This window comes from Hippichthys cyanospilos, chromosome 6 (genome assembly GCF_059441005.1).
Source record: "Hippichthys cyanospilos isolate Australia breed blue-spotted pipefish chromosome 6, RoL_Hcya_1.0, whole genome shotgun sequence".
Lineage (NCBI taxonomy): Eukaryota > Metazoa > Chordata > Actinopteri > Syngnathiformes > Syngnathidae > Hippichthys > Hippichthys cyanospilos.
Window position 1 is genome coordinate 9,184,542 of NC_142374.1, and position 12,212 is coordinate 9,196,753.

The 12,212-nt window shown below is 40.6% G+C and overlaps 1 protein-coding gene across 4 annotated transcripts in view; it reads left to right on the forward strand.

Annotated features, from left to right (window-relative positions):
• mtss1la (MTSS I-BAR domain containing 2a) overlaps positions 1-4,317 on the forward strand; it is a 28,173-nt gene extending 23,856 nt beyond the window's left edge. For all 4 annotated transcript variants that reach the window (XM_088417408.1, XM_088417409.1, XM_088417412.1 and 1 more), the window contains 3 exons: positions 157-333; positions 1,231-1,396; positions 2,938-4,317. In XM_088417408.1, coding sequence (XP_088273534.1) covers positions 157-333; positions 1,231-1,396; positions 2,938-3,734 — 1,140 coding nt within the window. In that variant the 3' untranslated portion in view covers positions 3,735-4,317. The remainder of the gene's footprint in view (positions 1-156; positions 334-1,230; positions 1,397-2,937) is intronic.
• The last annotated feature ends 7,895 nt before the right edge of the window (positions 4,318-12,212 follow it).

The window sequence follows — 12,212 nt, forward strand, 5'->3', positions numbered from 1 at the left end:
ATCTTTTTTTCTCATAAAGATGTGCTAAACTGTGGTGGCTCACTCTTTTTAACAACTCGGTCACTACATTGACATCTAAATGATTCATGAGTCATAGCAAAAATTGTGGCATGGTACTGTTTGGTTGGTGTCTTATTGTTGCATGTGCTGCTCCAGGAGTGGGCCAGATCAAACCGGTGTGATCCGTCATTGGCCAACACTTTGCAGCGCAGGAGAGAGTCTCTAGAAAAATCTAGAGATGCGGAATCTCCATCAAGTCCGAAGGGGTATTCTGGGATCCAAGGAGATGATACACACCGAGCTAGAATTGGCCCTGGAATGATTACAGCTAAGGTAAAAAAATGAAAAAAATGAATGATGAAATTGAAAAATATATGCCTCAATGTAATTCTTGTTCATTGTTTTAACACCTGTTGAAAGAGGACTAATGTAAATGTGCTCCAGGTTTTAAATGTTAAAATAATTTTATGCAACAAAGGCAGGTAAATTGTTCATTTAGATTAATTGATATGCCAACCACTAGAATGAAAGACAGACATAGTAATTTGATTTTCTTTCGCAAACATAAGTGACTGAATAGACCATGTTTTTTATTTAAATATAAAAAAGTAAAATATCAAAAAGTATTACCCTTATTATTATTCTTGACAATATTCATATCATCTTTTATAGATGGACGGGATCGTTTAGACATTTGCAGTTATTAATGTTTAATGCATTAATGATTTTTTTTTTTGTCTGTCTGAAATGTTCAAAGACGTTTGAATGCACCACAGCGGCTAGTTCTAATGCCGGAGATTTGTGGCATCTCATACAATCACAGCATAATTGGCTAGCGGAGATTTGTGCAGTATCATACAATGACAGCATAATTGACAAGCGTTTTTTTTTTTTTTCTCTCTCTCAGTGATTAAATATGATGTTTTTTTATGGCAGTGAGTGGATGTTGGTAGCTTTGTGATGTGATCCTATAAAAAACAGTCGCTAGGACTCAGGCTAGCCGGCTCCTAGAGCTACAAAGACCACCTTAAAAAGAAAAGCGTACGATGGCTGTGGCATTGTTACTGCATAAAAAAGTAGAATTTACAGTGGTGGCTTTGCAGTTCGTGATTGTGTGTGTTAAGTTGCTGTCACATACCCATGTACTGTATTTCAATAAAAACATGACAAAAGGTTGATGTAAAGATGTACAATTGTATGCATTTGGAATTTGCATGTGTTGTTTTACAGCATGGGGAGCCTCTGTCACCAGCAGCCAGCACTCTGGCAATGGTCTTGACCAGAGGACTTAGCATAGAGCAGCAGAAAAGCAGCAGAGACTCACTTCAGTATTCTAGTGGCTACAGCACCCAGACCAACACTCCTTCATGTTCTGAGGACACCATTCCCTCTCAAGGTGAAATTTCAATTTTTAGTACTATTCGCACAACTTGCTGTTCTCTAGCAAGGACCTGGCTGGACGTCAAAATTAACAACAGGTGATGTGAATTTACCAATACATTTCCTGGTTATATTGCACATATTTTGACACAGTAAAATGAATTTGACAAACGAATAAAATAGCACAGAGCACCTCCGCTAACCCTCCCCTCACTCATTCCTACGATGCAACTGGATGAATGGATGGATGGATACTCTCAAAGAGCCAGATATAGCTGAAGTGCGCACATGCGCCTGTGGCCGCGCGCTGTCAAACACAGAGCAGATACTGAGTCATGTAGATTTCTTGCCAAACGCCCTTATATAGTGCCAAATGTAGAAGAGCAGTGGTTAAGTTTCAAACAAAAGTGCTTTCTTTTGAACAAGATTGGGGCTGTTAGATTGATTCCGACTCCACGTTAGGACTGAGCATGGGAATCTTGCAGTGCATCATGCGCTGCTGTGAGATGACGATTCGATTTAAAAAAAACAAAAAAAAAACCAGGAAGCACTGAGTGCTCGAAAAGTGAAGCGCAAAGTAGCGAGGGAACACTACTGTACTGCGCGTCAGAAGTCGGTTTATTTGGCTGACAGATTAAATGGTCCTCAAATGTTGAATAAAAAAACGTTTATGGGAGACACTTACTTTTGGCCTTCATTTTTGGGAGAAAAAAAACTGCTTCTTATATTTGGGGAATTACAGTAACTTTGAATGTTATCGCTTGTGACTTGATATTATATAGAAAGCAAATTAATTTGACATGTATGAGCATAAATATGGGTTTTGTATATGAAAAAGAGCACTTATGTGTACCTTTTTGAAGTCATTTAAGAGCAGGTGTATTTATTGGTTTAGACACGCAAACTCCTCCCGAGTGATGCTTAGGTCCAAAGGGATTACAATTTCTTGAATTTTGGGATGCTTGGATATATTTGAGGAAAAATACAGCACCCCAAAAATGGGATAGATATTGTTATGCTTTAACCCTTGTGCAGTATTTTGATTGTTTTTGGATCATTTTCTTCCACATCACTCTCACTCTCAGTATTTTAGCCAAGGCATGGCACACTCCTGGCAGTGTGATAGCTGAGTGATTGTGCCTTGTTGAACATGACCATGATGTCACCGTCTGGGTGAAATCTCAGCTCCCAAGTGTCTTCTTTTGTAGCTTTCCCTTTGATGTAAAATTACTTTGAAGTAAAGATCAAAGGATTGGAAAAAAAATACTGCACACGGGTTTAGAAAGGATCCACTCAAAAGGGAGCGACCATTAGAGTGTTATCGGCAGATTGCAACAGCGACACGAAGACAAGAAAGTACTAGAAGTAGATGTCCTCGAAATGTATGGTTCATGGATCAAACACCTCTTGTGGATTTTTCTGTTTAGCTCCTTGTCAGGGGACAGCACGTTGTGTAAAAAGAACTGTAACCTTAAAAAAAAAAAAAAAAAGTCAATTAAATTCACCTGCGCAGTTCGACATTTACAAATGCATCAATTCCTCCTTTATAATCTTTAGGGTCTGATTATGAGTGCTACTCTCTTAATGGGGATGCTGACACTGAGGCACAAACAGAGTTTGACAAGTCTTCCACCATCCCACGCCACAGTAACATCGCTCAAAGCTACCGCCGCATGATTCAAACCAAAAGGCCCGCCAGCACAGCAGGACTTCCCGCAGGCAAGGGACTGCAGGGTGTTTCCAACGGCGCCAGGGTTAGCAACACAGGAACCATTGCCTCTGGAACGGCTACTATTCGGCGGACGCCTTCCTCCAAGACTGGCGTGAGACGCACACCTTCCACATCTGGCCCCATTCCCATACGACCTCCCATTGTGCCGGTGAAAACTCCCACAGTGCCTGACTCACCAGGGTACGCCAGCCCATCTCAGCATCGCGCATGCAATGAAGAGCTCTACCCGGATGATCCGTATGCTAGTGAATACGTAAGGGCTTCTCCTTCCCAAAGGAGCCTTCCTGACTCAGTGGTGGCTTGTGGAGGCGTAGACAGGACTTCTTACCCCCAACAGGCCCAAGGCATGACTCCCCACAGTGCCGAGGAGGACTCAATGCTAGCCGCCAACCGCCACAGTCTGGTTGAAAAGATAGGAGAGCTGGCGGCCAGTGCTCATGCCCTTGGTGAGGGTCAGTTCCCCTACCCCAGCTCATCATTAGGGGATTCCACTCAGTGTCCACTCCGGGAACCGTCTTCTGAAGCCCAAGAAGGCGTGGACATGTTGGTGACTATACGTCGGGGCGTTAAGCTCCGCAAGACAGTCACTGATGATAGGTCAGCCCCTAGGATTCTGCGGTAGCTGCGGAAAGAGTCTTTCTGTAGAAATATGACTGCTCTCATAGAATACACAAACTAAGGCACAGAATTCACACAGGATGGACTATGTGAAGGAAGATGATTTGGCAGTGCAATGAGTGACTTCCAAAACATCAATAATTACATGTCATGTATGAGTTGCGTATGTACGTATAAAGTAGTCCCTATATTTTGATTTGATTTTTTATTTTTGTCTGTGAGCTTTGTGGCTGTTGATCGCTGCTTTCTCTACCCCCCCTTTGTTCCTCATGCTCTGGTTGTCACAAATCTTTACTGAAGCATGTAAAGCTCTGTGTCTCTGTTCCTTCTTGCTCTTATGATTACGATAAAAATTTCTTCCATAACAATGCACCTGTCAGTGGAAAGTGATGGTCAAAGAGCTCTGTGAGCCTCTCCCCGTGTCGTGTTTCCTATCTTTACTGTACAAAAACCATTATTACTGTTAAGTTTCGTAAGCTGAGCAGCAGCTGGGTGATTTATGAATAATAGGAGCGATATGGCAGTGTTTTTATTGCTGTACTGTACTGTCAATATATTCTTCTATTAAACACACTTTTTACTGTTAAGTGTGTTATTGTCTTTGTTGTAAAATGCAAAATCCATAGAAAGCTTCCACAAAGTAAAAAGATCTGTGACATGCATTTATTACTCATATTTTAATATTGTTTTTCTCCCTAGTGTGGAATTTTGCACCATAGAGCTGGCAATTAATTTTGCTACCCACTTTGTTACATTGTCAGACTTTTTTTTTTTAATGATCGAGGTAAAAGGCATTCATAGTGTCTAACACTGGAGTGAGAATAAATGGTCTTCCGAAAATACAACAACAATGTTCCATATGAGTGACGCTTCAAAACCACAATAAAATTATATTGTTGGTTGTCAAGTAGAACTACGCTACTGTAAGTATTCATAATCGGCTATGCAATAATTAATTGTATATGAATGAAATACTGTTTAGTACCAAAGAGCAGATTGACACAATTGAAAGACCAAGATATTAATAATAAATATAGTCACAATTAATTTTCTTAAAGTTGGTAACTACACGACATATGAGTGACGCTTCAAAGCCACAATAAAATTATATTGTTGGTCGTCAAGTAGAACTACGCTACTGTAAGTATTCATAATCGGCTATGCAATAATTGATTGTATATGAATGAAACACTGTTTAGTACCAAAGAGCAGATTGACACAATTGAAAGACCAAGATATTAATAATAAATAAAGTCACAATTAATTTTAAAGTCGGTAACTACACGACCGTTTTATTTTATTTTTTTTAATAGGTGTCAAATTTCCAAACCAAAAGCCTCACGTAAAACGCACTGGCAAAGCCAATTTCAACCGCTTTTAGATACTGTCGTCTTTCAAAAATGCAGATGAGGGCGCCAGAGATCCTTGTCCAACTGGACACAAAGTGAGCGGAGGAGTGTAATTTTGACAAGGCCGCTTCGTTGCTCCAGGGAAGCCGTTTGGCAGGCGTGAGAGACAATTGATGCAAGGAAGAACATTGCAGGAGATGTATACCTTCCTGGACCGACACCCGCGCTGTTGTCTACACAAAACTGCTGGGGTGTGACAGCATACAGAAATCATCACATATACACCAAGAAATCTTTTCACGCAGTCTGTCAACAGGGAATCGTTTCAACAAAACAGGCTAGCCAACATAGAAAAGGAACGACACAGATTTGAAAACCTCTGCCAGCAACATAAACATACTCATGAATGGAGTCGGCTGAAAAAGCTGCAATCCCTCAAATTACGACACATCCTGTTATGTGCAGTTTCATTAATAGAGTTTCAGGATTTGAAATAAATTGCAACGCTCCTCCCTGCCCAAACACACAGGAGATCTATTTTAATACCAGCAACACCAATTCATGCCTGACAATTTTCTGTGAAAAAAAATTAAAGCTAAATGAGATGCAGACAGTTGGAACCGTGGCTTAACCACAGCTAATGAGGGGTGGGAATGTGTTTGGTCTCATGCATATGTGAATGATAGAGGCAATACTACAGGTCCACCACTCCAAGAAAAATCTGTTCTCTTTTGATTTCAGCGTATTTATAATCTCTTTTAAATGTTATCGCCCAAGGTTCTACATCGATATGAAACAAAGGACGGCCTATAAGTAATTGTGCATTAAACTGCTTACACATGTTTGAAAACAAGAGATCATGCCGTAGATTTCGATCACATAACACACTGCATTCATACACTAGTTTTAGACTTTTTCCTTTCACCCCAGTTTTCTTTTTATGTAGAATGTTGAAGCAAACAAATACAGTCCTGCTTCTATTCAACATGACATCTGAATAAAGATAAATATATGGACAAAAACGAGGTGGTGGGGTCGGAAGGTGTTTTGTTTTTGTGCAACAGCCGGCACTGAGAACCTTTTTCTGCACTGGAAGATTATTTGAGCAAGTAAATTCCGAACCTGGTTGCACACTTTGCTTCATAATTCAGAATGATGCTGTTTTCAACTCAAGCACAGTTTAAATACTACGGTGGGTGGTAGAAGCCTTGGGGGGATCACAGATCAAATCTAATTAGCCGTACCTAATACATTGGAGAGATGTCTTTATATTTATCTAGCTCCTTAACTGCTTTTTGCCCGAGGATCTGATGAGAGAAGATATCCTAAGGGACTCATATGAGCAAGAACACTAGAACGAACACTTCAGTATTGTTGCTCCTGTCAGCGTTTTGATGGCGCCAGAAATGACTCCTAGCAGGGGAATGCATGGCTGACTTTTCTGAAATACTGCCCTGCAACAGATTCACTTACTAGAAACAAGAAAAACAAAGTTTCATACTTTATCAAATCATTTAGAGGTTCTAAACATTTTCTGAGAAGAATTTTTGACAAGCCCTCACTGATTTTTGTTGATGGATTTCCTTTTCTGTGTATTCAAAGGCAAACTTGTGGCTAATGGTGGGCCTTTAGGGACCATGACAGACTCACCAAAATGCCCGCGCCCTTCCATCCCATTTAAAGCACAGATCTCTAAAATGAAAGAAAACGTTTTTAATTGGAAAAAACATATATAAATAGTATTGGGTGGCTCGTGGATGAGTGGTTAACACGTCCACCTCAAAGTTAAGGGACCCAAGTTCAATTCCAGCTGCCTCCGGCCTTCCTATGTGAAGCTTGCATGTAGTCCCCAAGCCTGTGTGGGATCTCTCTCACTCCAAAAACATGCATGGCAGGTATATTGGACAAACTAAATGACAGTACATACAGTGATGTGCCAGTTTAAAGCAGTAGCTATCTGATCATCATAAATACGGCGCAAAGTACTATCTGTAAGATGATAATAATAATTGCTCCTTGCCCCATGCATTTATGTGGGGTCCAGTGATGGGCCTACTAATTTGGCAAGAACATTTCTTTCAAGAAGATTAATGTATTTTCCGTAATTTCTCTATATGCATTTTTGCCCTTTAGTACATCCTGCCAGAGTTAAGCTGAGCAGGGTTGTTGCACACCCGGATCTTTAACCCTTGTGTCACAAAAAGTTTAATTTTGTTTAATTTTATTTTTTTATCTTTGATATATTGGTCTTGAAATGTTTGTCTTGGTGTGAGTGAGGGGAATACATTTAGTCAATTATTCATTAAGAAAGCATGAAGCTTTTCTATGTTTATCGGCTGCTCTCACCAGTATATCCTCGTAAAGCCCTCCGGCTCTTCGTTATCTGTTAGAAAAGATGGACGATGAGACTGTTTCATGTTTTCCATCTTAAAAGAAAATAATCATTAAGGCTGTGTGGATCTTGTGTGCATGCCGGTCTTTCAACTGCGTTTGCTCTCACGTAAACCAACCCTGATTCTCTGGTCAGGGCTTGTGACCGAATTAGTATCATCCTACACGCTGAGATTACATAAAAATAGATTATCTGATTGGCATTCATTGAATAGTTCAAAGAGAAGTTAGGGAGTAGCTGATAACAAACGGATGGAGATGATTATCCAACATTTCAAATTAGTATGACAGTTGCCGTTGAGGTCTTGTGGTCAGTTATTAACTGGTCCTCTGTCATATTTCTCTCGGTGATGATTGCAATTGTTTTCGATCGCAGGCCATTGCTTGAAAAAACACCGATGAAGGCGGGATGGCTAGTGTGTTGTAGTGACATTGCGCACAGCTTGTGCCATGTAAAAGACCGCAGTGATGAACCAATATGAGCTTTGTGCTCCAGCTGCTGCCTGTGAAGCAGAAATATCTAGGGGCCCACTTCTGGTTATTGCCTTGAAAATAACAATTTGCTGCAGATAGTGGATTGTGCAAAATTGCAGTGATGGATTGCACTTTTATATTGATACGGAGTTTTCAGCCAGACTTTGATAAATATTCAAACTGAGTACACTAAAGTCGAACTTTGTATGGAATGGACATGCATGCATATGCTATGCAGCAACCAGCTGTAGAAGCATATAAATATTGATCTGTGTATGCCAAGTAAGAAGACAGGATGTCAGACTCACAGGCATGCCTCTGAGATTTCCAATTTAGCATCTCCTCATCTGACAATTAGGACCATGTAATATTTACGCTTACTTTATATAGGACTTGGCACGGACATTTCTTTTTTGATTGAGAAACACTGATGCTGTGCTTTGGGCAGTTATTGTACTCAAGTAGATCTATAGACACCTGCACTAGATGTTAGTACACTCTAAAGACAAACGACATCCTTAAATGCAAGATTTAAATCGTCGGAGATATTTTGCTTCAGGTTTTATAAAAAGAGCTAAGGCACAGCGTCCTTGCACATCTACTCCCGAGCAAATGGAAAAAATAATTCCTATAAACGGATTTAAATACATCATAGAAGATGAACTGAGTCCATAGTTATTTGTCACTTTCAGTTTCTATATAGATGCAACAGTCTGTGCTGATGTCTTTTGTGCTTTTTCAGGCTGACATTTGAACCTCAAATCCTCTGCAATTAACAGACAAAAATAAACAAGTAAACTGTCCACTGAGCTGACCATTTACCAATGTTCAATTTCTTTACTGTTCATTTGGTTTGCTCAACTATGAACAACATACATTGAGCAACATTTTGCTCAATTGGAGTCAAGGGTAGTCCTATATATCGCATGACCCACCTCATTTATACCATACCGTACCATACCATACCATACCATACCATACCATACCATACCATACCATACCATACCATACCATACCATACCATACCATACCATTCTGTAGCCTGTCATAAAGCTACAGTTGCTGTCATACTTTCAAACACAGCTTCTAGGAAATGTGAATGACATCATGCACACTTTGAAAACCACATTGATGATCCCAGCAATTACATTCCTCAAACAATGCAAACGTATTTGCCTTTCAGCTTGTCCCATTAAGGGTCACCCCATGGTTTTAACCTTTTCCATCTTAGCACATCTTCCTTATCCTTCCATCTAACATGATGTCTTCCCACACTACAGCTATCAACTTTCTCTTTGGTCTTCCTCTAGCACTCTTTTGCCTGACATCTCAACGAATACACACACGATCTCCCTTCTGGACATGTGCAAAGCGTCAACGTCTGCTCTCTCTAACTTTAGTGCCAAAAACATCTAACCTCGGCTAACCCACTGAGGAACTCATTTCTAATCTTATCCACTTTGGTCACTCCTAATGAATGCCTATGGGGTATCTTGATTGAAGTAGAAATTCAGTTTGGCTCCTTAGGATTATATTATTGTTCTGATTATTTTGTTTTGTGTGCGGAACTTTGTTACAGCTGTGACTGTTATGAAAGTGCTAGATAAATGATGTTGACTGCTCACTTCTGTCAGCATGCAGTCACATCCTCAACAAAAAAAAACAGTGAGCTTGCTCCTTGCCATACATGCTCATACCACAACACTGCCTCCAGCATGTCAAGCATGGCATGCAAGTCAGACCTTACTTTCTTCACATCTACTGAAGTTGGTTTCATCTGGGCAAGCAATCTGATTCCAAAACACGCACGACTTTTAAAAACTGTTTTCATGGCAAAATGTTTTTTATCTGTCTTACTGCTTGGGCATGCAGAATGGTGGGCTTTATGTAGTAACAGTTTGTATGCACCAGAGGAGCTTAATATATTCTCTTGTGGTGGCTTAGATTTTGATGGATATTTATTGAAATGGCTGTCGAACAGCATAATGTTTAAAGAGGACGATGCAGAGGGAAAACAGAGAAAAAACAACGCAATGGCAATAAAGAACATTGTTACTATTATACAATTACTGTACATAGAAACTGGGTTCTCATTATAACATGCCGACTGCAAGGGAAGTGCCCTGTAAGCAAGGGACACAAGAAGTAACAATAAGACCTGGACAGGATATGACAGGACTGGACAGAGGGTTGTGAACAAGACAGTGGTGGGAGTGCTTCAACAGCTCTTTAGTACAAATAAGATGCAAAGTCCAGAAACACAATAGTGTGTATAGAAATTACTCTTGGTTGCTCAGGTTTTTCAGTATTTGAATGATACCAGGTAGGGGTGTGAGGAGATATTGTGCGACACGATCTCACAAGATTTGATAGGCATGAGATTTCTCGTCCCTGCAGAGCACAAGATCTTATTTTCTTTTGGCTGTGTTGGCAATAGCTTGTTACTGTTCTGACAGTAAAACATGCCGCCATGAGGTGGGACTTCAAAATAAACATTACCATCCCAAGTAATAATAAACATGAACGTTTGTATTTTGACACAAATTTGGCCCTCGAAGCATATTGCGACAGCAGCTGAATAGCAATACAAACAACACAAATTTGCTCTAAAATCACGTTGAACCACCAATTCGGGGAGCCAAAAAATTATTTGTTGTATACTACCTGTTACAAGCTTTTAGAGCTGCCTCGAGCATAAATTATCCTCCATCTTGCGGAACTCTAGTGTTCTCAATCAACTCGCGAGAGCAGGAGGATTATCTTTTTAAGGCAGTTTAATAGATGAAAGTGACTCTACACGCTTTGGTGCTGACAGCCTGAAAGTTGCCAGTTATACTTGTCAAAATGGGGGTGGGGTGGCAGCAAAGCTGCAAAACTACCATTAACCACCCTTTGGTCCCTTTATCGTGAGGGAGAGCAGTGCTTAAATAACCACGCAAATGTGTCCACAAAAAACAATTCACTGGTTCGTTGCCAATTTGTCCAACACTAAAAACTAAAACTGAAAGTCACACATAAAACGGATACAAATGTTTTTCTTTGTTTTTTTTAAAAAGAAAATTCCAAACCAAAACATGGCTCCAAATATGCAATTGGCAGTCCATTAGGCTCCAAAGAGTCCTCCACCACCATTCCAGGCCAGGGGCCACGTGCCAGGGACACCTGTCAGGGAACAAAAGGGGAAACAGCAAGCCATCCATGGGTAGGGAAGGCATGGTACATTGGCCCAGAAAATCTCACAACTTTGTGGCAGAAGCTCCAGCTTCTGCCATCTGCTCCGGCTTCTGCCACTCCTGTTGAAAGGCATTCAAAACATCTCTGTCAGGCCATGGGTCAGCACAGGCCTCCACCACTTGCACCTCCGGATGTGTCAGCCACCACCTCTCAATGCAGTCCTCCGGCAGGGTATGGATGACTGCTCCACATGTTACGCGTCCAGCCCAGGTAACGGCCACCAACCACCCTTTCCCCATACCCGCTGTCCATAAATAAACGGGAGAGTAGTTTCACCGCGGTTCTGACCTCCCCTCATCACAACCAAAATGTATGGAGAGAGAGTTATCGAAAATCTCAGTATGTATATTTAAATATGAAAATGTTGATTATCGCAAAATGTATACATTTATAAAGGTTGGTCATTCAAAAGTAAGTGTAACAGTATTAAATCCATGTATTCGAATTCAAGTAATACTCTCAATATCTGCAGCCACGCAAGAGAAATACAGAATGCTCCAATTACTTTCGCATCACCTGTGGCAATATTTTGGTTTTCCAGTTTAAAAAAAAAAAAAAAAAAAAGATGGTAAAATATTGGCAGATAAGTCAAATATAATTTGTAAACATCCATCTATCAAATCTCTTCACCACTTATCCATATGAGGGTTGCAGGTTATCCTCACAAGGGTCGCAGGCTTGTTGGTGCCTATCTCAGCTGTCTTCGGAGAGTAGGCGGGATACACCCTGAACTGGTTGCCAGCCAATTGCAGGGCACACAAAGACAAAGAACCATTCATTCTCATAAATATAAACATTTAGAGAGCTCAATATACCATGCATGCATGTTTTCAGAATAGGGGAGGAAACCGGAGTACCCTGAGAAAACCCGCGCAGCCTTGGCAACAACATGTAAACTCCCCACATGAAGGCCAAAGCCAGAAGTGAACGTTTCGACCTCTGCACTGTGAGGCAGAAGTTCGAACCACTCTGCCACCATCCAGCTGGTTTATCAACAATAAATAATACATAAATAAAACTAAATGACAAAAAAT